General features: G+C 33.4%; 1 protein-coding gene across 2 annotated transcripts; it reads left to right on the forward strand.

The window, feature by feature from the left end:
- Positions 1–2,024: 2,024 nt before the first annotated feature.
- On the forward strand, positions 2,025–27,949 carry LOC126821578 (coatomer subunit alpha). 2 transcript variants are annotated; one of them, XM_056101060.1, is made up of 33 exons: positions 2,025–2,188; positions 3,057–3,170; positions 4,008–4,081; positions 4,397–4,477; positions 5,018–5,094; positions 5,755–5,864; positions 6,283–6,498; positions 7,040–7,175; positions 7,590–7,672; positions 8,137–8,287; positions 8,754–8,820; positions 9,469–9,544; positions 10,158–10,172; positions 10,368–10,450; positions 12,146–12,285; positions 12,670–12,755; positions 13,178–13,316; positions 14,296–14,458; positions 15,022–15,168; positions 15,437–15,626; positions 15,955–16,050; positions 16,536–16,748; positions 17,511–17,600; positions 17,936–18,048; positions 18,393–18,464; positions 19,731–19,799; positions 19,932–20,068; positions 21,631–21,817; positions 22,620–22,730; positions 24,098–24,259; positions 25,181–25,293; positions 25,930–26,011; positions 26,617–27,949. In XM_056101060.1, exons 1-33 carry the CDS (start codon positions 2,149–2,151, stop codon positions 26,674–26,676), a joined length of 3,693 nt encoding a protein of 1,230 aa, XP_055957035.1. In that variant the 5' UTR covers positions 2,025–2,148; the 3' UTR covers positions 26,677–27,949. The 2 variants fall into 2 exon arrangements, with proteins under 2 accessions (XP_055957035.1, XP_055957036.1); XM_056101061.1 differs by lacking the exon at positions 10,158–10,172.

Here is a 27,949-nt window from a genome sequence, read left to right on the forward strand (position 1 = left end):
AATGTATCGATCAACCCTTTTCACAGACGTCCAGCTTACCACTTCCCGTCAAAATGAAATGAAATGAAATGGGGTTTAACGTCCTACTGTTCTGCTCCTATACTGGGCTAATGAAGACGCGCATACGCCATACAGTGTGCTATGAGGGACATTTTTTTGCCCGGGCAGCGGCATTATCGCCTACTCTTATATCGAATTCCAACTGCCAAGGGATCTTTTACGTGCATTCCAATGTTTACACGGGACCTCGGTTTTTCGTCTCATCCCAAGGACTAGACAGCTGTCCTTGTCAGGCCCTCCGTCCTGCATCACCGACAAGGGGAAACCACGTCGGAAAATCGGGATGAACTTTCTCGGCCAATGCAGGGATCGAACACCCGACCTCCAGGCTAGCGAGCCAGCGCCTTACCCACCTAGCCACCGTGGCTCCCACACTTCCCGTCAATGCAGTAAGATAGAATATGTAGTTTTCTCATGGACAATTAGGCGAAAGTTGGGGTTTTCTCAAGGAAAACTGGTCAACAAGTTGGGGAAAAAAGCTCGAAAAGTAATCCAGAAAAAAAAAAAAATCCTGTGTGCGGCCCTCGGAATATGATGGAATATGTTGAATATTATTATAATTGTGATATATTTTCATCTTATTCTGCTCGTAATATTGGCGCTATCTTTGATAGTTTTATGCTTATGGGAGCTCAAGTAAATAATATTTGTAAATTGTGCTATTTTAATATTAGAAAAATAGGTAAAATACGTAAATGTGTAACTGTAGAGGCCACTAAGTCACTTGTTAATTCTCTGGTCACTTCTCGATTAGATAACTTTAATTCACTTTAGTTGGTTTACCTTTAAAGCTTATAGATAAATTACAAAAAGTACAGAATACTGCGGCTAGACTTGTTACTTTAACTAAGAAATGTGACCACATAACTCTTGTTTTATATAATTTACACTGGTTACCTGTTAAATATCGAATTGATTTTAAAATTTTATTACTTACTTTTAAATGTTTAAATAATTTAGCTCCTGTTTACCTCTCAGATCTTTTAGAACTTTATACACCTGGCCGAACATTACGTACATCAGATAAACTACTTTTAAAGCCCAAAACTGTTCAACTAGTCTCCTATGGTCAGCGCTCTTTTAGTTATCAAGCACCTGTTTTATGGAATAATCTACAATTTATTTTAAGATGTTGTACATCTCTGTATTCTTTTAAAAAAACAACTTAAAACACATTTATTTAATCAGGCTTTTAACTGACTCTGTATACAATCGTTAACATGCCCATAATCTTGTTGTTTATGTGTGATTTACATTGTCACTTTGTAAAGTGCCCCTGAACATGTTATATGAAAGGGTGCACTATAAATATGCTGTAATAATAATAATAATAATAATAAAATTATCATGGTTTAATCTACTGAAATACTGAAACACTGAAATCTACTGAAATTTACTGAAAACTAAAATTGAAATACAAAATAAAATATGGTCAATGATGGAGGTAGACTGATTGCGTCTTTGAAAACATTCAAAACATAATAGGCATCAACAAAATTTTGGAGAACAAAAAAAATCGGAATTTTTTTTTGGGGGGGGTGGGGCTATTTGTAAAACGAACATCGTGATGACCTTGACCTTCCTTCATCGGCGCTCACTTGGTCCAAAACCGCACACAGAGGACCAGGCTCCGGGTTACCTATTTAGGGTGTTTTCCGGTATTTAGGATGTTTTCCGGTATTTAGTGTTTTTCCGGTATTCAGTATAAAATGATGTTTTCCGGTTGTTTCCCGGTGTTTTCCGGTTGTTTTACGGTGTTTTCCGGTATATAGTAGGGCCCGAAAATTAGTTATATAAAGACCATTTGATGTACATAAATTTACTTACCTTATCAAAGAGAAAAAATATAAAAAAAAGAATGAAAATATATTTATTCTGCATTAAATGGTTCACCACTCGCAACACCGAGGTAATTTATCTAAGAAAGCAAACGATGTTATCCGATTGACTAAGCTTTTGACGTGTTCCGGAAGTACAGCAACTTCCACGTTGAAAAATATTGTTCTGAGTTTACTGAATATTTATTGAATTGCTGGGGGATTGATTTCCTTAAATCTCAACAAATTCTAGCTCTTGTTCTAGAAAAACATGCTGACAAAATTTGAGACTAAGTCGGCCAGGGTGAAAGGTAAGAATTCAGGAATGGTACTTATGGTAGGCCCTAATAATAGGTTATCATAATGCATTCACAATTTTCGATCCAATTCCAAAACAAACAGTTTCGGCTGGGCTCTTTGAAAATGTTTTTGGGGTTGATTTATTTGTTAGTTTGGTAGCAATTTTCAAATGCAGACTTTAGGCTAGCAAAGGTTACGGCATGTATACTATCATCAGAAAAAATGAGGACAACAAGCTGTTCAAAATCAGACATGACAAATTGACATGAAAAAAAAGCACACAAAACATCAGAGTTAAAGATTGAGTCAACTTGCTTATTTATGGTCGGTTACAGAAATTTCGATGTTCTACCTTCCACGTCACCCAATACCTTACTTTAAACTTGCCTCTCCCCTACCCAATTATTAGACGCTGGCTCGCTAGCCTGGAGGTCGGGTGTTTGATCACTGCATTGGCCAAGAAAGTTCATCCAGATTTCCGGCGTGGTTCTCCCTTGTCAGTGATGCGTTACGGAGAGCCTGACAAGGACAGCTGTCTAGTCGTTCGGATGGAACGGAAAACTGAGGTCCCCTGTACACACAGGCGTGCACGTAAAAGATACCTTGACAGTTGTAATTCGATATAAGAGTAGTACGAGCAGAACAGTAAGACGTTAAACCCCATTTCATTTCATTTCACATAAATATACCTGGAATATGATTGCCAGATTTGTGTTATTATTTATAATTTATGCTAGAATCATAATGTCTGACTTCACCGTCACATCTTCATAGGGAACAAGGGTTAGAAAAAGATTGGTGGACTGATTCTGAACCAATATTATTTGAATTCATTGGATGTTATAATATAGTATATTTATAACAACTTATTTATTTCAGGTTTATCCTTTCATCCAAAACGTCCTTGGGTACTTGCCAGTTTACACAATGGTCTTATACAGCTTTGGGATTATCGTATGTGTACATTGATTGATAAATTTGATGAACATGATGGTAAGTATGTCAAGCTTGAGCCATGTGTAATATCATTGACCAGACAATTCTTAAAGTTACAATTTCATATTTTCTGAGAAAGTCAAAACATAATTATTTCTATGTCTTTTGCTCAATAGGTTGTCAACTCACTATTATACGATCATAGGTTATCTTTCTCACACTTAAAAATCTTCACACCGGAAATAATAACACAATTACCTCCCAATTACCTCCCTTGTTTTCCTATTCCCCACCATGGAATAGCTATCTTCAAACGTTTTAATTTGAAGTTGAAAATGATATTTTTGCCAATTTCTCAACTGGCAATATAATAGTGAATTATAGGATTAATAGGATTATTCTTTAACAAGGTAGGACTTTTTATAGATACCATCTATTTTAGGGCTTTATTTTAATACATTTTAAAAATATAACTTAAAAATATGAAATTGTAACTTTAAAGTATTGTGTGTAAAATTTAGCAGTAGTGGCATAGTATGCAGAAATAAGGAATAAAATTCCTCTGTTATTTTTTTCTGGATTTTCCGGCGTGATTTTTGTCAGTGGTGCAGGATGGAGGGTCGAGCATGGGACAATGTATAGCTGTTAGGATATAACGACAAACCAAAGTCCCGTTGTCTGATTGGCATAAACGTAAAATAACCTTTGACAGTTGGAATTTGATATAAGAGTTGACAGTATTGCCACTGTCCGGACAAAATTTCCTCCATAACATACTGTATGACGTATTCCTATGCCCGTCTTCATTAGTCCCATTGGTGCAGAACAGTAGAAAGTTAGACCCCATTTCATTTTGTTAATAATCGATAGTATAGATAGATATCTTTCTTACAGGTCCAGTTCGAGGAATATGTTTTCATCAACAACAACCATTATTTGTATCAGGAGGAGATGATTACAAAATAAAAGTAAGAAAAATCAATAAAAATTTGACTTTGAGAACCAAAATCTTTTGTATGAGCCATGTCATTTTGGAATCAAGGTTGGAGTCTACTTTGATCTATAAATCTGACATTAGTTAAGCGATTTATTAAAAACTAAATTGATGTTGATTTGAATAGTTTTATTTTCATAAGAGCCATGGCTAAGGTCAGAAAAAATGTTCTTGTTTGTGTGGTAACTTTTGATTTCTGTTCCTCCCTTGCAATCTGAAATATTAAATTGATACATTATCAGAAATTTGAATGTTGTATTTATTATATTATTTTGTCATGTTTCCTTAGGTATGGAACTACAAACAGAGACGATGTTTATTTACCTTATTGGGTCATTTAGATTATATCAGAACTACAGTTTTCCATCATGTAAGTAGTTTTATTGTTTTCCTCCATATAACTTTGTTTACTGTTTATTTACCTGTATGGAATTTATATCTATATACCTAGTTGTGCATGCAGTTTGTTTTGTTAATAAAGCTTGTTCAATGAGTGTGATTATATTGAGTTTAACACAATGTTCCCTATGATTTTTAGTACTCAGTCTGTGTAAACATCTTATGGCATGAAGATTTTCTTCCTGTGAAAATATTGTTTGCACAAGATATTTGTACAAATATAAACTTGAAATTGTTTCAAGATAATTTTGGCACAGCTGATCTGATCCCTCATATCCAATAAAACTGTATTGGAAAATATAAAATGGCGCGCGTCCCTGTTTAAGCTCGCAGCAGTTTCTCAGAAACGGAATATTTTTTAAATGGCCTGAAATTTTTGCGCACATTAATGTCCTTCTCATGTTGCAGATCTGGTGTGTACGCACACTAATTTCATATGGTTGATGAATTAGTGGGTTTGCTAAAAAAAAAAACCCAAAGATATGTTAAAATAATATCTATGTATTTGCAGGAATATCCATGGATTTTGAGTTCATCTGATGATCAGACTCTCAGAATTTGGAATTGGCAGTCCAGAAACTGTATAAGGTAATAATATTTTCTCACTGATTATCAAATTTGTGAAAAATGAATTAATTGTCCTGGCAATATTATTCAAACTATAAGTGAGTCTTTAATAGGTTTGGTACATTGTATTACAATAAAAGGCTTGATCTCACTTCAACTCTGTACATCTTATCAAGGCCTTCACGGAATTATCCACATTTTTCGTCATAAAAAAACAACATTGCGAATACCAAGTCTTGCACTTTTCAACTGAAATGTAATGGAGTTGTAAAATTCAAGGTTCGTTCGATGTCAAAGTTGCTGGAACTTTTCCTCTTGAACCTCAGCTGTGAACCACTTCACATCTTAGTCCAAATCTTTTTAATTTACTTTTCTGTTCCTCCATTGTGCTAGTAAGTTTGCTTTTCTTTGGTTTTCTGTGTGTTTTTCAACTAGAAAAAAAGAAAGCTTTCAATGGTTGTAAGCGTATCTATTCATATCTGATTGGACAACGTTATTGCACATGTGTCTGCTGTAAAGGGAGATGATGTACAGGAATTTCAGAACTAATCTAGAAATGGCTAGATGTTGTAAAACTCAAGGTCATTGTTTCAAGAATATGTTTACATATTCCTATTATTTTGGAAATAAATATGATCCGAATAATTGAAAGTTATTTTGTTTTTTAATTTATATTTGCAGTGTATTAACAGGACATAGTCATTATGTTATGTGTGCCATGTTTCATCAGTCAGAAGATTTAGTTGTATCAGCATCTTTAGATCAGACAGTCAGAGTCTGGGATATATCAGGTAATATATTGTCACTCGAATGATATCCACATCTTACCATCATATTTGATGCTTTCTATAGTCTTGAAAGAATATCTTGACACGGCTTCTACTTGGTCGGCTGCTTTACAATGTAGAACAGGAACATAGAACTTTACAATAAGAACCCTCCATCACCTGACATCCAGTTTTACTGTGCTGGCTGTACAAACGTCACCATTGAAATTATCGAAATACATACTGGATGGCGTTTAACTTATTTTATTTGATTGTCGTTTTATGTGTCCAGTCTGTGTGACACGTTGGATCTGTGTCTATCACTGGTTTCGATTAGTAGGTTGATCTGGAGAAGACCAGTAACACTCATTACTGAATGCCTCTTATAAAGAAGAATATTTTCAAAATGACCTTGATAATTATTTTGTGTTGTTTATTATAGGATTAAGAAAGAAGAATGTTGCCCCAGGACCTGGAGGACTAGATGAGAGATTACGTGCTTCAGGACAAACAGATTTATTTGGAACATCTGATGCTATAGTTAAACATGTATTAGAGGGTCATGATAGAGGTGTTAATTGGGCTGCCTTCCATCCTACCCTACCATTAATAGTATCAGGTGCTGATGATAGACAGATTAAACTGTGGAGAATGAATGGTAAGACATAGATCGACACAATAATAGATATTCTGTTATATTCCTTCAGCACTAGATATTCTGATGACAGATATTCTGTTGAGCGAATACTAACTCATTAAAGACACATTATGGGAGATTAGATAAAGAGCTGGCAGTTCTCACTATAATAGTTAAAAACTAGATAATGTAAAAGGAATTTGCTGAAAATTTCAGTCAAATTGATCCACTCTAAACCAAGATTTTAGCGATTGAATTTTCGGCCTAGCCTCGATCATCATTACTGAAGTCGGTACAATAAAAAACATAGTCGCCTTTATCCATTTCATGATAAAATCATGAATGGAAGTCGAACAGCAAATCGGAACCTAAACCAATAAACATCGCAGGCTAGCGATGACATCGAGAGTTGATTATGGTCTAATTAATAATTTAGATAACATTTCAGGACTAAAGAAAGACCTGCAATAGGCAGATTTAACTCTTGCATAATGTATGTTTAACTAATAAATAGTATATTGTTTGTTATTGGCATACTTACTTATTTTATTTCCCATTACAGAATCTAAAGCCTGGGAAGTGGATACATGTAGAGGACATTATAACAATGTATCATGCTGTTTATTCCACCCCAGACAAGATCTTATACTCAGTAACTCGGAAGATAAAAGTATTAGAGTGTGGGATATGAGTAAAAGGTAGGTTAACCTCACTAAATCATGACGTACATATAAGATACTATAAATTAGGATTCTCGAATAACAAAAACTGTATCTTTTCATTGGTCAGATCTGCTTAATATAGGCATATCTCCATACACTGCTGGGGTGATGGATGGTCTGTCATAGAGTCAAGTGGCATGGTTTCGATTCCCTCGCTTGAACGTGACAGGGAGTAGGGTTGTTTGGCCAATCTCGTGGGCTTTCTCTGGGTCCTCCGCTTTCCTCTCATTGCTAAAGACCCATATGCTCAAAACGAATTATTGAAATATAATTGGACCATATGTCAGTTTGTGTCGAGTGGACGTTAAACCCCATTTCTCTCTCTGTCCCATACACTGCTGTTGAACATTCACACTGAAAAATGTTATAACGTATTAATTTGGCTTACAGAACTGGTGTACAGACATTCCGACGTGAACATGACAGATTCTGGGTTATGGCTGCTCATCCAACCTTAAATTTATTTGCTGCAGGTAAACTTTATATAACACATATTTGATTGTTCATACAACTTTCATTCCTAGAGTTTAAAGTGATTGTTAGAAGTATTATTGAGAATTTATAGTTGAAATAACATTGATTAATAGAATAATAATAATAATATTGTCATTTATGAAGCGTGTTAATACTGAAGTACAGTTTTTAAGGCGCTGTTGGTTATATTCACTGATTATTTACAGATCAGGGTTTTGAAACAAGAATGTTTTGATTTTTGAGTTAAAATGGACCACCTGTGAACTGTTTCATTGTTAAGAGATAGAATTTAATATGTCAGAAATATGTACCAGGAACAAGACTCTTAATTTAAAAATTTTAAGCTCTTGTTACATCATTCAAATCTGCTTCTGTGCTTAGATAATTTAGTAAATTGTACATAAATTGTATTACAGATTGTAATAATTTTATGATAATATTTTGTATGTAAATTGTATTACAGGTCATGATAATGGTATGATAATATTTAAACTAGAGAAAGAGAGACCAGCTAGTACTGTATATAATAATATACTGTATTATGTTAAAGAAAGATATCTACGTAGATTAGACTTCAATACATCTAAAGATGCCCCAGTCATGCAATTGAGAAGGTAACTTGAAACTGAGAGATTTCTATATAAAGGCAGTAATAGTAACGGATCAAAATAAAAAGATAATGTTTTAGCATTTTCTGGCTTTCACAAGTTGAAATGTCCTCAATGTAAAAAAAACAAAAAGGAACAGATTAAATTGTTTGAAGATAATTCTCTACCAGGGCTCTTGTTTTTTTTATATTTGCCTGTTTAAGACTGAATGACAACCTATTTGACCTCTTAACTGTTGATCAATTTACATTCCATTAACCTTAAAGAGCAATAAATAGGCTCAATTTGTAGTTTTTATGTGTATAGAAATTGGTTTATAAGGTGAGATAAAATGAACATATTCTTGACATAAAAAAATATCTTTTTATCTGTGAAAAGTTAACTGGCAAAATTTTCAAGTGTATCTCTGAAAACCACACATTATGTTTGAAATACATGTTGACTATAAATTTGTTTTTTTTGGTTTTTATAGTGGTTCAAGAAGTCCTGTCAACAGTATGTCATATAATCCTGCTGAAAATGCTGTACTTCTTTGTACTGTAAGTTCTATATATAATACTGTAAAACTGTAAAAGCTCCATATGAATCCATATTGAAACTAATATGAGATGCATTGTTTTACTTTCATTAAATTGGTTGAATTTTTAGCATTAGAATTAACAGAAGTTTTAACATTTTGGGGGGTTGGGTGGTCTAGTGGTGCGCTTGAAATCATAAGGTCTGTCATGGTTTCGATTCCCTGTCTGTATGTAACCAGGATTGGGAACGCCTGCCCAACCTCATGGGTTTTCTCCGATCTCCTCCCACTGCTAGCAAATTATCATAATGACCTAATCTTGAACGAGTGGACGTTAAATCCCATTTCTCTCGCTCTTATTAACATTTTGAATAATGCCTGAATTGGCTGACCCTAGTCATTGTTCGTGTGATAAAGTTGAATTTTATCGTCATTGCATGCGTCATCGGTATGAAATACTATCTCAATCAGCTGAAATGTTTGATTATTTCACGAATCTGTTCACACCACAGCTAATTTTGGGACGGGTAGAACTGTGAAAGGACTTGCTTCCGTGTTACACATTTCAATTGCATCAATTCTGGTATATTCTGGCCTGGCAATTGAGTTCCTCTCAAGATATCATTTGATTAAAAAACACAAGACCGTAATAATATAACTTATATTACAGAGATCCAGTACAATAGAGAACAGTACATATGATTTATATGTTATACCTAAAGATTCAGATTCTTCTAATCCTGATGGTTAGTAAACTTTCTGATTTTTTTTATAAAAAATAATTATTTTGTTCTGTTTAACCAAAATAAATCCCACATTTTTATGTGATAGCTATTTAAAAGGGAGAAAATTAGCTTATGGGCTTGGTGGTATTGGAAAGATTTTAGATTGATATTTCTTTCAAGAACTCGGATAAATAATGGTACAGTGTGTTCAGGCCTAGCGAATGCCGTGGGGGAGATAGTTGCCCAGTGAGATCCAATTTCATAATAATGTTAACAGTTGCTGAATAATCACCAAAAGTTCTGCTTACATTGACCCAAATAATAACACAATTGACAACCTCTTTGTGTGTCCAGATCTTCGAAATGCTAATCTAATCCAAACTAACCTCTTAGCAATTATCCTTCAGACTTGAATGACATGTTTCATAATCCATTTGATAATCCTTAACTTTGTTTTTAACCACTACTCTTACTGGTGTCACTGTATCAAGTTTATTATGATTTAGATCCCATATGGTTTTGGATTCCTCATTCTCTATTTTTCTTTGGATTCACCAAATACATCCCTTTTACACTTTTAATTTTTTATTTTCTACTTTCATTTTATGTAACCTCTTAATCATCGTTTGAAAAGAACTGCTAAGAGGAGGTAATTGAATACTCGTGACTAGTTCAAAAACTTCAAAAATACATAGAATTCAACCTTTTGGTGAAGATACAATTTATGAAATTGATTCAGAAAATTATCTGTAAACAAAAGGGAATTTGATCAAAATGATTTTGCAATTGATGGAATGATAGAAAATAGTCATAATATATGACAATTAATCTATATTTATTTCAGCTCCCGAAGGTAAAAGGTCATCTGGATTAACAGCTGTATGGGTGGCTAGAAATAGATTTGCTGTATTGGACAGAACACATTCGGTACGTGTCATATACATATCGGGGGGGGGGGGGGGGCAGAATGGTCGAAGACACGCACTTTAGATCATAAGGTCTGTCATTGAGTCAGGTGGAGTAGTTTCGTTTCCCCGTTTGTACATTACAAGAGTTGGGTTGTCTTTTCTCTGTGTACTCAGATTCTCCCCACTGCAAAAGATCCCTATATGTGCAAGCAAATTATTGAAACATGTTAGGCCCAAAATGACGTAGTTTGAGCAAAGTGGACGTTAAACCCCAGTTCTCTCTCTCTTTTTTTTAAATCAAACTTCCAGTTTAACCATATCAGTCTTAATAATCAGGAATTTAAATCAGACATCTAGTCAATTTAAGAATAATGTCTTAGTAATTATCAAAATTTTGTTTGCAATATTAGTGTATTATATTAGGCAACACAAATAAAATAACTTGTTTCTCGGGCACCGCCCGCACGCAAAATTGGTTGCGCGTGCAGTCTATTTATTAGTCTTGATGAAAAAAAATAAATATGTAACGCCCGCCCGCACATCGACAAGCAAGTCGTAAAAAAAATATCCCGCATGTACCTACATCCGCCATACATGTATATCTATTCAAATGTATTAAAACTGATTCAGATGAACATGCTGTCTTTTTTATCCGAACAATGGCGAAGTTTGGCAGATTTGCCTTTTTTATTGATATCGAAAGAACCTCCATTTTGTATCACGTGATATTAATTACCTCCCCTGAAAAACTAGAATTTGATTCCTGTTAAAAGTCATTGGCGACAATATTTCAATCATTCGATCGTAATCGGCTCATTATTGCCGGCTTCAGTCGGTCCTTGTTTGGAAAATCCTATTGATAAAATAATGAACCGTAGAACAGGTTAATTAATTATAGCTAAGAATACGATACGATGACGATAGTCGTCATAATGCATACCTTAGAATCTGGGTCATTATTAGCACATTTACGGTAGTTTCGATAATCCGGAAAATAATAATTGGATTACCGATTTGATGGTTTTACTGACCAGTTGTTAGTTAGATTTAAATAGTCATTCAATATAAACACCGGATAGAACACCGAATATCCTGAGAAACACACCGAATATCCCAAGAAACAGTATTTCCGGCAATCTCCAATACCGATGACACGGTGTGACATGCATTGGTTGGAATTCGGTAAATAATTATAAATAAACCGGCGATACTAGATTTAGTTTTAAATACTGTTTACCATGATTATTATTTTTGATACACCTGGTGAAAGAGGCTTAGTTTTTAAAAATATTGTTGTCTTTATGGAGGGCTATTACATAGTCGTATGGAATTTTATTTTAAACCAATTTCAATTATGTGAATTAAATATGGAAAATTATTTTCCTTTCAGTCAGTGTTCAGTCTCAGTGTTTTAGTAGACTTGATTTTGGGTTTATGTTTTAAGTATGTACAATAAAGTTGAATATAACGGAAAGCAAAAACGTAAACAAGTAATGACTTTCTCATTTAAAAAAAAAAAAAAGAAAGACCGCCCTCCCGCCCCAACAATTTTCAGCAATAGCCAAATTTTATTTTGCACCATCAATGAGTAAAAAAAAAAAAGAAACCGCCCTCCCTCCCTACAGTTTCAGCTGTCAGTTGCCCGAGAAACAAGACATTTATTTTGTGTGGCCTTATCTTCCTATTATAATAATCTTTCTCTTTTTAATACCAGATTATTATCAAGAATTTAAAGAATGAGATAACAAAGAAAGTACAGACACCAAACTGTGAAGATATATTTTATGCTGGTACTGGTTGTTTATTGTTAAAAGAGAACGATGCAGTTACTTTATTTGATGTACAACAGAAACGGTAAATATAACAAATTATATTTCAAACTGATGATTGTCATTTGAAGAATTTTGAATCATTTGCAATCTCCAAATTTGTGAAAGTAGAATTTATACAAGGAATTTCAGCCCATAAATGATTCAATTTAATTCAGAATTGACAAAGATATAAAAAAATTGAAGATTTCCAACATTTCACCTGAAGATGATATAAACATGCCAAGTGTAGGTTAAAACTTTTTCTTAATGTTTTCTTAATGTTAAGTAATCTATTTGAGTATATTTAGCATGTATTAAGCCTTGAAAACGCAGATAAAGTCTGAAAAATGACGATTAGCAGTTAAACTTAAAGTCTGAAACCATCTATTTTGAAACATTATAATAGTATATTTTTGTTTTTTTTCAGAACTTTGGCAACATTGAAGATGTCAAAAGTAAAATGTGTTGTTTGGTCTAATGATATGTCACATGTTGCTCTCTATAGTAAACATGGTAGGTTTTTCTGGGTATTTTTTTAATCGTGCCTTCGTTCTTCAGAAAAATAGCAAATGTTGTTTGGTTTTTATTCATCAAATGTTTGATTACAATTTGTTGTATTTTTAATTAATGACCCATTGTTTGGTTTTTATTCATCAAATGTTTCATTACAATTTGTTGTATTTTTAATTAATGACCTACATTTGAGGAGCTCTTTGCGATTTGTCTTGCTTCTATGGTTTCTAGGTTCTAATAGACTATAAATTGTGTTATATTTTCATTTCCCACTGCTAAAGACCCCTATGTGCAAGCGAATTATTGAAATAAAATTGAACTATGTGTTAGTCCCGAAATGACCTAGTTTGTGTTGAGTGAACTTTAAACCCCATTTTAATTGATATTTATCTTTGATCAGATATAATTTAATATACTTTCAGTTATCTCTATCTGTAATCGTAAACTAGATAATTTATGTAGTATACATGAGAATATACGTGTTAAAAGTGGAGCTTGGGATGAAAGTGGTGTATTTGTTTATACAACCAGTAATCATATTAAATACGCTCTTACTAATGGGTAAGTACAAATAATAATACTTGAAAAAAAAATAACCATGGATATAGTTGACCAAGTATCATTATACTCAACAAGACATCAACAGAACGAAATATAAAATGTGTACACAAGTAACATACAATTTGTCTATCAAATGTTGCAGAGTCAGCACAAAAATTGATTTGTTAGGCGCAAGTGCTGTAATCAACACATATATGATATTTGAATCATATGTTCTAAGATCAACACAGGGAAATGACATGGGTTCAGAGAAACAATTTATCCATCAAAAGTGTTCCGACATGCGCTCTTTGAGAATGAAAAATAAAATGAAAATAAGTTTCGAAAACAATTTTCATTAATCGATATGAAATAAATATGACGGAAATCAAATTTTCTATCACAAGTGAGATCAAATTTTCTATCACAATTACCGAATTCAATAAAAAAAAATGATTTGTGAATCAAAATTACCAATCAATGCACCCTTAGAATAAGAAAAAGAAAATAACAAACTTTGCTCGTTAGATAACTTTACTTTTGTTTGCATAAAATGACAATTACTAACGTCATGGTTGTGTTTATATTGCTGTGATATTTATGTTTATAATAATGTTATTTCAGTGATCATGGTATATTGATGTGATATTTATGTTTATAATAATGTTATTTCAGTGATCATGGTATATTGATGTGATATTTATGTTTATAATAATGTTATTTCAGTGATCATGGTATATTGATGTGATATTTATGTTTATAATAATGTTATTTCAGTGATCATGGTATATTGATGTGATATTTATGTTTATAATAATGTTATTTCAGTGATCATGGTATATTGATGTGATATTTATGTTTATAATAATGTTATTTCTGTGATCATGTATATTGATGTTAGTTGTATTATTTCATTGATCCTGATATAATATGTACCCATGTATAGAACTCCTATTAAGGGTAATAGTGTTTATAATGAGTGTTATTTGTATTATTTCAGGGATCATGGTATAATACGAACGTTAGATCTACCCATCTATATAACTCGTATTAAGGGTAACAGTGTTTATTGTCTGGATAGAGAATGTCGACCACGAGTACTCAGTATTGATCCAACAGAATTTAAATTTAAACTTGCTCTGGTTAACAGAAAATATGAAGAGGTGAGTACATGATCTTTATAATAAATTTTAAATAAATTCCTACAATCTGTCAAACATTGCGTTAAAATCCTGTAAAAAAAAAGTTGAAATTTGAGGTCCCACATATGATTGAAATAAGATTAAGTCATTGTTATGCTGTCTGAGCAAAATTTCCTTTAAAGCACACTGCATGGTTTATGCCTGTCTTCATTAGCCCTATTTGTGCAGGGGGGGTTGGATGGCTGAATGGTTAGCGCGCGCGCGCTGTATCATAAGGTCTGTCATTGAGTCGACTGGCGTGGTTTCAAATCCCCGGTTGTACGTGGCAAGGAGTAGGGTCGCCTGTCCAGCCTCGTGGGTTTTCTCCGGGTCCTCCGGTTTCCTCCCACTGCTAAAGACCCCTACGCACAAGCGAATTATGTAATTAAAATTAAACCATATGTTAGTCCCGAAATGACCTAGTTTGTGTTGAGTGGACGTTAAAGCCCATTTCTCTCTCTCTCCCCTATTTGTGCAAAATAGTATGAAGTTAAAACCACATTTCCTTTCAAACCCTATTTCATTCATTTGTTTGTTTATTGTAGGTACTCCATATGGTAAGAAATGCTAAATTAGTAGGACAGTCTATCATATCATACCTGCAGAAGAAGGGGTATCCAGAAGTAGCTCTTCATTTTGTTAAAGATGAAAAAACAAGATTTGGTCTGGCATTGGAATGTGGAAACATTGAGGTGGGTTATCAGAGATTTCTCTCTTCCCCTTTCTCTCTCCAACTTTCATCCATTACAAAAACATCCCAAATTTTCTAATCAAAATAATTCCAATTTATCCAACCAAAATAATCCCAATTTTTACAACCAAAATAATCCTAATTTTTTTAACCAAAATAATCCCAATTTTTACAACCAAAATAATCCTAATTTTTTCAACCCAAATCCAGTATTAGGTTTGAAGGATCCAGACATTTTATATTGAAATACTTATTTCTTAATTCTATAGATTGCCCTAGAAGCAGCCAGAGCTTTAGATGATCAAGCTTGTTGGGAGAAATTAGGCGAGGCAGCTCTATTACAAGGAAATCATCAGATTGTTGAAATGGCTTATCAAAGAACTAAAAACTTTGACAAACTTTCCTTCCTCTATCTTATTACTGGAAATTTAGAGAAGATGAGAAAAATGATGAAAATAGGTAAGGAATAATATATCTGATTCGTAGATCATGCTAAAATTTCTAGGCAAAATGAAAAAAGAACACAAAGTCGTGTATTGGGTCAACGAAATCAACTAATATTCAAAAATAGATTTCTTGAATCCTCAAAATGGGCCAAAAGTTGATAATTTCAGTTGAATTGAATATTTAAATAGCATTCAAATAGTAAATTACAATATTCAGATTGTAAAATCACTACCACTCAAAATTCCAAAACTATATTTCTTTATGATAAAATACTGTCTATATGTAATATGCTGTGATCAATATACTTTATTATAAAAGATATCTATCTTTGTACCTCCAGCTGAAATTCGTAAAGACACAAGTGGTCATTTCCAGGCTGCTCTACTACTTGGTGATGTCAGTGAAAGAGTTAAGATTCTTAAAACCTGTGGACAAAGTGAGTTATAAATAGTATTTGTTTATTATTGTCTTAGTTCAATTTGCCTGAATGATAAATTGACTGAATGACTAACAATTTTGGTAAAATATATTATCGGACTGATTGAGTACGTTTGAAATTTCTGGACTTTTCCGGGGGGTATTTTGACAAATCGGATATTAGGGTGCAGTGTTCATGGTTTCTGATTTGTGAATGTTTTGTAAAACAAGCTTCTTGTGGTTTGCATCCTTCTTTGACTAGGGCTAGGGTTGGGGTCAGATACCATAGTTCTGATCGATGTATTTTCAGTATGCAAATGACCTCCCCGACCAACCTGACAATAGACTCTCCCAACTATTTTATAATAAAACACCACCATGAAAGTAATGCAAAAAGATATCGTACCTCTTTAAAATAAAATATTAATTTGTAAATAGCTAATCTGATAGCCATAAAAATATAATAAAATATAATGTAGTCTATAATATTTCTAAAATTTTTAGAATCATTAGCCTATGTGACAGCTAAAACACATGGTTTAGATGAAGAAGCTGAAGAAATAAAAGATTGGTTTGGTGAAAATGATAAAGTACCTGATTTATATCCTCATGCTACCCTACAACAACCACCTCCACCAATCATGCAACAGGAAACTAACTGGCCATTATTAACTGTATCTAAAGGTTTCTTTGAAGGTGCTATGGCAGCCAGATCAGGTAGGCTAATGTTTTTGTAGCAATATTTCAGATGTTTCCCAAAATTTTCAATCTCATTAAAACACAGATCCTATTTCGTTTCGTTTTGTTACAGTTCAAAATTACTTTTTATTTTGTCTTCACTACACTAGGATCTGGAAGAGTTGTTAAATAACTTGGTTGATGTGAGGGATCAGCCAATCATATGGCCTGTTGAGTCCAAGTTCTTATTGTCATTGTCTAGCACACGGAAATGTGGGTAGACATTCGCAGCAATAGAAAACAAATCAAACCAAAAGTTATATTTCTGAATACACACTTGAAACACTGATGCTGATTGGTACATGTCTGACGTCATACGGTTAAAAGCCGCTCGTATGACCCCACAACAACCATTCAGATCTTTATGTAAAAAATATAAACAAAATATAGTTCTGTATTTTAATCAGATTCTGCCCGGGCAAAATTTCCCTCATAGCACACTGGATGGCGTATGCCTGTCTTCTAAAGCCCAGGTTAGGAGCAGAACAGTAGGATGTTAAACCCCATTTCATTTTTTAATCAGGTTGCGAAATTTTTAAAACTCTATCCATTCAGAAGATACTCTTTGAAAACATAAATTTTCACACGTTTTCAATTACATTCGTTTAAACCATGAACACAGTGGCTTTAAAATTTAATCCTGTTAACGCCAATGTTCATGAGATAATTTTTTTCTGACTTGTCCGAGATTATGTGCCTTGAATATGAATCCTGTTTATATATTTTAATGTTTGTCTTTAGGTAAACCTAATGCTATGGCTGCTGTTGAACATGATGATATGGGTGCTGGTGAAGGTTGGGGTGATGATGCTGAACTTGTACTCGATGATGGTATGTTGATCAAACTTTTGTAGATCAAATTTCTACAGGGTCCTCTTTGCAAATTCATCTATCTGTTACTTTGGTCATTTTGAGACTAAAACAATAGGGTTTTTTTCTTCTATGGTTTGACATATAACAACTCTGAATTAAGTCTGTATAGAACAGAACCTAGAAAGTCTGTGATCTTACTTCAATTTACTAAATTTACTAATTTACTAACGGTGTTCATACCCAGTATTTATAAAATAATATTCACATGCACTCATTCAGTCTGATGGGCTATTCTGTTTCGTAATCTTTTGTGATTTTGAAATAAACATTAAATTTTATTGGTTATATTTTAGATGGAGGATTTGGAACAGGAGAAGGATTTGATGATGAGGCTTTGGTTGGTGGTGATGCTGAAGGAGGTGGTTGGGATGTTGGTGATGATGATCTTGAACTTCCAGCTGATCTGGTAAGTATCATGATTTGATAATTGGAGAAGAATGAGTCTTTCATCTATATGACATGAATCCAATCCAGGATTGTGTGACAACGTGTAGGATTGTTGATGTTCCCCTGTTTTCTGCTTAAGAAATATATGAATATTAATACATGTTAGCTAAGGGCTTTGTCTTAGGTCCATTTTACAAAACATTGAAAATTAAATTTCTTATAAGCTCACTAAAATTGTATTGTAAATGACCAATTTACAAACTAATAATCCATTTTGCTGGATGTCTTGTTTAAACTTTTTCTAGAATATATGATACAATGCTGATTTATATGAGAATTTCACATGGTTATTGTTATTTGTAGGATGTTGGACCAGTATCATCTGGTGATGAAGGCTACTTTGTTCCACCAACTAAAGGTACCAGTCAAGCACAGGTTAGTTATACACCACAATATTTTGAGCCATATATATGGCTGGTTCTTTAGCTGCTTTATCTCTCAAAACAAAATTTTAATTGTGTAGTGTTTGCCCCACCATTAATTGAAATAACAGGTCAATCAACTCATTTTGATACCTTAATTTCACCTAAATCGAAGAGGTTCAGCTCCTTTAATGTACACTGAGGTAACAGAATGTTTATATTATATTTCATTAAACATGCTAAATCTGCTTATTGTAGGTCTTTCTTTAGGCCTGAAATGTTATATAAACTATTAATTAGACATTAACGTATCCAGACCATACCATGTCAATGCTAGCCTGCGATAATTGTTGGATTATGATCCGATTTGCTGCATAACTTTCTTTCTCGATTTAACGATTAACTGGATAATCGAGCCTATGATTTTTGTCGTACCGACTTTACTAATGAATATAAACTATTAATTAGACATTAACGTATCCAGACCATACCATGTCAATGCTAGCCTGCGATAATTGTTGGATTATGATCCGATTTGCTGCATAACTTTCTTTCTCGATTTAACGATTAACTGGATAATCGAGCCTATGATTTTTGTCGTACCGACTTTACTAATGAATATAAACTATTAATTAGACATTAACGTATCCGACTTTACTAATGAATATAAACTATTAATTAGACATTAACGTATCCAGACCATACCATGTCAATGCTAGCCTGCGATAATTGTTGGATTATGATCCGATTTGCTGCATAACTTTCTTTCTCGATTTAACGATTAACTGGATAATCGAGCCTATGATTTTTGTCGTACCGACTTTACTAATGAATATAAACTATTAATTAGACATTAACGTATCCAGACCATACCATGTCAATGCTAGCCTGCGATAATTGTTGGATTATGATCCGATTTGCTGCATAACTTTCTTTCTCGATTTAACGATTAACTGGATAATCGAGCCTATGATTTTTGTCGTACCGACTTTACTAATGATGACCGAGGCTATGTGGAACTTTCGATCGCTTATTTCTCGGTTCATAGTGGATCAGTTTGACTGAAATTTTCAGCAAGTTGCCTTTACATTATCTAGTGTTTAACTGTTATAGTGAGAACCGCCAACTCGTTATCGAATCTCCCATAATGTATCTTTAAATGAGAAATAAAAAGTGATTCTGAATATCACTTAGAACTTTTTTTAATAAGAATTTTATAAGCCATTTGTATAATTCTAGTGTTGTGTTTATATACCATATTGTTTATTTATGTAACCAGGTATGGTGTAATAATTCTCAACTACCTGTAGATCATGTACTTGCTGGATCATTTGAAACTGCTATGAGGGTAAGTCATATTTCTTAAAACCATTTCAAAATATCAAATCAAGACAGCTACTTTGTATAATTTCTTTTACGATAAAGATCTTTGAATGTGTCTTATTGCAGAGTAATTTTCTGTTTTGTTTTCCTTCAATAGCTCCTACATGATCAACTAGGAATGGTGAATTTTGAACCGTATCAGAAGATATTTTTATACACATATAGTCGATCTAGAACAAGTTATATTGGTTTACCATCCTTACCGCCATTCTTTGGTTATCCACATAGAAATTGGTAAGTAACATTGTCTTTTATTATTTGAATTATGTGTGTGTCTAATGATTAATGCACGATCGGGGTCGGCCATTTTAAATATTTCACAAGTACTCTGTCATGAATATCACTCTCAGTTGTTCTTGTGGTATAAAAATTTATAATTTTGTCTAAGTTAGATAATATAGGAGAATCCCATGTGTTCAATATCTTAAGGTGCTATACTCCTCTAATGAGAAATCTTGTCACTGTCAGGCAAAAAAAATTTGTAGGTAATTTTAACAAATTTAGTTGTTAAATGAGTTTATATCTCAAAGATGAAATTTCTGAATCCTGGGGGGGGGGGGGGTGGATGGCTGAATGGTTAGCGTGTGCGCGCTGTATCATAAAGTCTGTCATTGAGTCAACTGGCGTGGTTTCGAATCCCCGGTTGTACGTGGCAAGGAGTAGGGTCGCCTGTCCAACCTCGTGGGTTTTCTCCGGGGCCTCCGGTTTCCTCCCACTGCTAAAGACCCCTACGCGCAAGCGAATTATGTAAATAAAATTAAAAACCATATGTTAGTCCCGAAATGACCTAGTTTGTGTCGAGTGGACGTTAAACCCCATTTCTCTCTCTCTCTCTCTGAATCCTGGTTACTTTTAAAGGTTAAAGGGGCATTATGTAAGATTAGATAAAGAGCTGACAGTTCCAATCTGATTAAAATACAGATCAATATTTCGTTTCGTTTTTTTATACTTTCGATGGCCTAAACTACATGAAGATCTGACAAGTTATAGCGAGAGGTCACGTCAGGGGTCAAAAGACCGACTTATGACAGTGACTCTTCCAGATCCAAGTGTAGTAAAGACAAGTAAAACGAAATTTTGAACTATAAAAACGAAATAGGATCTGTGTTTTAACCAGATTGTGACAGTTCTGGCTATAATAGTTAAAAAAATAGATAATGAAAAGAGAATATGTTCCGATGATGTCAGACATTTCATTAACCAATCAGTATTGATGTTACTAGTGGATTACCAACAGTTCAGTGCAAAACACGCCTAAAGCTCGCCGTGACAGACCGTTTCATTGGCTTATCCCTGACACCATTCAGAACACGAGTTAAATAACAACTCGTCCAGATCCAAGTGTAATAAAGACAAGTAAAACGAAATTTTGAACTATAAAAACGAAACGAAATAGGATCTGTGTTTTAACCAGATTGTGACAGTTCTGGCTATAATAGTTTAAAAAATAGATAATGAAAAGAGAATATGTTGAAAACTTCAGTCAAATTAATTCACTCTTGAGTCGATGCAATTACAGTGTAGCCTCTATTATCATTGCTACCGTTGTTACGACAATAAAAAAAAGTCTTGATTATCTATTTTAACGTTAAATCATCAACCGCAAATCGTATCTAAATCTATTGAAAATCTAGACTATCCGATTATGGTCTTGGTAAGTTAATTAATGTCTAATTATTAATTTATATGACATTTAAGGTCTAAAGAAAGACCTGCAATAGGTAGATATAGCTCTTGCATAATGCCTGTTTAACATAGATGTTAATTTATAAATATTTGAATGTTGTTTATTACAGGAAAGAAGCTGGGGCTAGAGCTGGTGTACCATCTGTAGGTTTAAAGCTAAATATGTTAGTACAACAATTACAAACAGCTTATCAACTAACAACATCAGGAAAATTTGTTGATGCTGTTGACAAGTTCCGATCTATTTTACTCAGTGTACCTTTATTAGTTGTTGATAATAAACAAGAAATAGCTGAGGTGAGTATCTAAAATTTTATTATCTGATTTGTGCAGAGAATCAAATAAACTGAAATATCTAGAGCTTGTTTCATTAAACAGCAGAAGGTATTTTATCTGTTTGTCTGTTTGGTGGGGTTACAGTCTGTTCAAAATTTGATGTCCATAAAACTAATGCAAATAAATTGACAATCTTGTTTCGACTTCATTATTGGTCGAGATTGGCATGTCACCAAAAATTCTTGTTTACTAGATCAACACGTTTTACATGACTGGGAAAATTATATCCTGGAATATTCATTCAAGTATTATCAAGATCATAGGCTGCACCTGTTCCCTAATATTATGTTCAGGAATAAAATATTAAAGATACATTATGGGAAATTCGATAACGAGTTGGCAGTTCTCACTATAATAGTTAAATACTAGGTAATGTTAAGGCAATTTACTGAAAATTTCATTCAAATTGATTCACTAGAACCGAGAACAAAGCGATTGAATTTCCCCCTAGCCTTGATGATCATTACTAAAGTCAGTACGATAAACAGCATAGTGTCGATTATCCATTTAATCGTTAAATCGTGAAGGAAAGTTATGCAGTAAATCGGCTCACAATCCACTACAGATCGTAGGCTAGCGATGCCATCTAGAGTTGATTATGGTCTGGATAGGTTAATTAATGTCAAATTAATAATTTAGATAACATTTCAGGCCTAAAGAAAGACCTGCAATAGGAATATTTAGTTCTTGCATAATGTATGTTTAAAAAAAAAATTGAGATTGATGATGAGAAGATACTAGATGGTGACATTGTTTATTTCAGGCTCAACAACTTATAGAGATCTGTAGAGAATATATTGTTGGTTTATCAATGGAGAATAAAAGAAAAGAAATGCCAAAAGCTACGTTAGCTGATCAGAAACGATTGTGTGAGGTATGTTGATAATATCAATCAATCTCTTAAAATTTGAATTAAAGTAGAATAGTAGTGAATTTATATAAGTGTTTTTATACCCTTTTGGAAAAGGCAGGGAACTATTAAAATCCATTCATTCAGTCTGTCTGTCACAATTTCTGGAACACCATGATTCTAATTTGGAACTCTGATTCTAATTGAGTTAGTGTGATTAAACTTGGTGTATACAGTAGAATCTGTATGAGCAGCCACTCCTATTCAGCGACATCTCCTTGTAAGCGGTCACGATAAATTCCCCCTGTAGAAATTCTGTTGTTTCATCTCTTTATTCAACAGTCACTCCTCTAACGCGGCCAGCGGTCACTATTTTACTAATAAATTCAACAAAACATCGCCCATTCAACGGCCATTGTTGAATGATACCATCTTGTCATTCTTTGTAACACCCCCGCTAATCCCGTGAGTAGTAGTTAATTAACTGGATCCCACTGATCAGGTAAAAAGAAATGTAAACATAACAATCAAACCAGGATTATCTGTTAATTAATCTTTTGTTTTATTAAACGACTAACCTGATCATTGTTTTCACGCGTAACGACACATTATTTGATACTGATTGAAAAAAATAAAAGTACCGAGTTTTGTCACGATCATCTAGTATCTCTCTTAGCGCCTCCTATAATATTACATACAGAGTTACACCCCCTGTAAATAGGTGATAAAATTAGCGATGTTTTTTGTTCATGTGCTTTTTTGATAAAATAAAATGAATTCATCGATTTTCTTCACAAAAATGGATAAATATTATCGAATGCATCACAATGGTAGACAGTAGTATCGAAGGTTGGTACAAAATGACAATTTTACAGAAGTTATGTCCAACATTTGAGTAAAGAATTTTCGTCCGGCGCAAGATTCAGCGACGGCCAAATTTACAGCTTCCAATGCATCCAAGCGTAATATTTAATTTATGTCGGCACAAAAAGCAACGAGATTTTATTAAGAGGCCACTCCCATTAAGCGGTCAGTTGTGAAAATTCCCTTGGGTGGCTGCTTAATGCAGATTCTACTGTAGTTTCATTACATAAATACCTTGACTAAGATCAAATACAAGCATTCTCTGCTCAGGTTAAGCAGGATAATAAGCGATTTTATTGCTGGATTCTTAATAAAAAGATGAATGTTCAAGTAAATAATTTATTATTTTTGGGATTTAGGCATGGGACAACAGCCACACGGTCGGCTTGTTTTGGGGGTTTTTTCATAGCCCTAATCAGAAGACCTGGAAATATCTTCTGAATAAACATTCAAATCTTTAGTAAGATTGCAGACCACTATAGAATACAACTCTTTAAATACTTATGTTAAAATGTTTATATTTTCAGATGGCAGCCTATTTCACACATTGTAATCTACAACCAGTTCATCTGATATTAACATTACGTACAGCTCTTAATCTCTTCTTTAAATTAAAAAATTATAAAACAGCAGCATCATTTGCTAGAAGGTTATTAGAGTTGGGACCAAAACCAGATGTAGCTACAACAGTAAGTTCATCATATATTTATAGTTTTTCAATATTTTGTAATCAGTAGGGGGCTCGGTAGTCGTAGAGGAAGGGGCTCTCAACTATAATGTCTTGAGTTTGGGTCCAAAAATAAACAATGAATGAATGAAATGGTACTTGATGTCCTAGTGATCTGTACCAACCCAGATAATGAAGTCATAAAAATATAAATTTAAAACCCGAATTTGACTTTAAGTGGTAGCCTCTTGCCTAGTCATTCAAATGGAACTGAAATCTAATGTCCACTCATGCACACATTGGTGAACGCATAAAAAACACCTGATTAGTTGGAATTTGATGATTTGTAACCGGAGGCACTGCTGTCTGAGTGAAATGCTCTACTCCGTGGAATTTTCCACATGACCATAGAAACAATTAACTGCATGTTAGTCTCAATGTGACAAATGTATTTTGTGGACAAGAAATGAAAGTCCATTTAATCTAACATAGATTCACTTGTAAATTATTAGAAAATTAGTAATATTAAACAGACATTATGCAAGAGCTAAGTCTGCCTATTGCAGGTCTTTCTTTAGGTCTGAAATATTATATGAATTCTTAATTAGACCTTAATTAACTTACCAAGACCACAATTAACTCTTGATGCCATCCCATAGTCTAGATTTTCAAAAGATTTAAATATGATTTGTGGTTGATGATTTAATGTAAAGAAGTGGGTAATTGAGACACTGATTATTATCGTAAAAATGGTAGCAGTAACAATCAAGGCTACACTGTAATTTTATCCACGATAACTCCGCTCAGAGTGAAGTAATTTGACGGAAATTTTCAACATATTCCCTTTTCATTATCTATTTTTAAACTATTATAGCGAGAACTGTCAGCTCTTTATCTAATCTTCCATAATTCCCCTTTAACTTTATACACCTTCTTGTTTTAGACTAGAAAAATATTAGCAGCGTGTGAAAAGAATGCCACAGATGAACACGAGTTAAAATATGATCAACATAATCCATTTGATATCTGTGCTGCCACCTATGTTCCTATATACAGGTAAAATTAGCTAATTATTTGTTAGTACCTTTAAATGCTGTGATAGGCCAAAGAATGTGACAATTTTAACCTTATTCCAATTTTCAAAATATATTTTTGAGTGTTTATACACATAAAAACTACTAAAATTTTAAATGCAGTTATTGTGTTTTAAAATATATTATTTGAAATTTTAATTCTGTGGCCTGTAGGGGGTTGGATGGCCGAATGGTCATCATGTGCGCGCTGTATCATAAGGTCTGTCATTGAGTCAACTGGCGTGGTTTCGATTCCCCATTTGTACGTGACAAGGAGTAGGGTCGCCTGTCCAACCTCATGGGTTTTCTCCTGTTTCCTACCACTACTAAAGACCCCTACGCGCAAGCGATGTTGAAATGAAATTGAACCATGTGTTAGTCCCGAAATTACCTAGTGTGTGTCCAGTGGATGTTAAACCCATTTCTCTCTCTCTCTCTCTGTGGCCTGTAAATTAACTGACAGGTAAGTGCCTAACCTAGTTCACTACCAATCAGTCAAGAGTGGTAAATATGACTAAAATGAGAGCAGTGATATAGTTCAACAAATCTGACTGAATTGACAGATAATGGAATGAAAGGCTGCACAAAAATAATGTTTTATTATATTTGATTTATTCAGGGGTAAACCTGTTGTTAAATGTCCTTTAAGTGGAGCTTGTTATGTACCAGAATGTAAAGGTCAAGTCTGTCGAGTTTCAGGGGTAAGAATAATTATATTTACTACATAACAATCATAAACATTTCATTCAGTATACTTCTAATATAAGGTGTGCATATGACATAAGCTCCACTACGGAAAAGTTGGCAGTGTCAAAATATTTTTATGATCAAGATTGAATTCAAATTAATTTAGTGTTTAGGGTTGGTGGAACAAGACATAAAATTGATTCATATTTTTGGCCATCTCAATAATTTGGCCTTTGACTGTACTGTAATAATAAAATGGAATAAGCAGGTGTTTGGTGATAAACAAATAGTCCCACTGTTATGACAGCATCTACCTGGAACTCTCTACCACTACATCTACGGACAGCCCCATCTCTCAACGCCTTTAAACAAATCAAAACCTACCTTTTTAAATGTTCATATTTATAACCATTACCTGGAACTTTTGTTAGCGGTTTGAGCATACAATACTCTTTGAAGTCACACGATTTATAAGAACCCTTCTTATTGTTATAAATTTATAGTAAGGTTGTCTGTGGGATCCCATTAATCCAGTGTGGTGCAGGTGTACTATTGGTGGAAATAGCATGAAATATGTTCTATATTTTCAATAACAACTGTTTTCTTTGTTTATTTTCAGGTGACAGAGATTGGTAAAGATAGTATAGGATTACGTATCAGCCCAATACAGTTCCGATAAATGACATAGTGTCGCAGAATATTAACAATTATTATCATGGACTAGAAATATGTGTTTTAAATCTCAACTGTTAGATGATGATTATCTTTGTGTAAAACTTGAGACATTTTACATCTACTAAAGATGTAGGACAATCTATATTTCTGTTATATGAAGTATCTTGTGCTCTTTATGGAGAAAAAAACACAACACGATATTTATCATTTTTCATGTCATGGATTTCAATTTGCGAATAATGATATGATTTTATCAGAAAAGTGAAATATTCAAATATGTGAAGTGTCATTTAAATTGTTGAATATGGTATTAAGAATTGTTGAAATATATTTTAAAAATATTCGTTTATAGCTAACAAAATTGAAATCAATTCTAAGTAATTTCAGTTACATACTTCGGTGGATTATGAATTCTAAAAATCAAAATTTTGTTTTGATAATTTCTAAATTGCTTTCTGCATAAAAATTGACAATTTTCTTGGATTATGAATTCTAATATTTAAAAATGGTTAAAGAATTTAATAGATAAAAATTAAATATAGGTTAATATTAGAGTACATAAAAATGATTGCAATACCTATTATGTTTGATTGACATGTGGTTTGTCTTATTCTGTTATAAATATAATTTATCCCATGCTGATGGTATTAGATGATTGTACACTTAATTCATTGATAAAAATATAGTATGAGGAATATAACATGTAATGTCATATATCACAACATTTTGTTTTTCTATTGTTAAATAATGTATGAAATATATTTATTAACTGCTCAAAGTATTTTGTTTAATTCTTCAGTGATCAACGAGAGTCTGTCTGGAGGTGCGCTCTAGATCATAAGATCTGTCATTGAGTCGGGTGGTGCGATTTGATTCCTTGCTTGTATGTGACAGAGAGTAGCATTGAAGCCTGACAAACCTTGTGTTATTTCTCTGGGTCCTCCCACTGCTAAATACCCCTATATGCAAGCAGATCTCTTTCTCTCTTGCCTGGGTTTTTGTGATGGAAATAAGACTTATTTTGCGGAGACTGAATTCTTTATCAATCAAACATTTCTGAAAACTGAACCCCCACCTCCTATTTTATCTCTGATGAAGATAAGATGTTGAGAGAAGTTACTGGCCTTGTAATACAACAGTTATCTCCCATTAGATTTGTCGATTTGAAGCAATAATATTGTATGAAGGCATTTCAAATGTACAAGCATCTGTGATTTTTGTTAGTATCTGGTGGTAATTGTGTTCTATAACAACAGATAAAAGATTAGATCATTTAT

This window comes from Patella vulgata, chromosome 5, assembly GCF_932274485.2.
Source record: "Patella vulgata chromosome 5, xgPatVulg1.2, whole genome shotgun sequence".
NCBI lineage: Eukaryota > Metazoa > Mollusca > Gastropoda > Patellidae > Patella > Patella vulgata.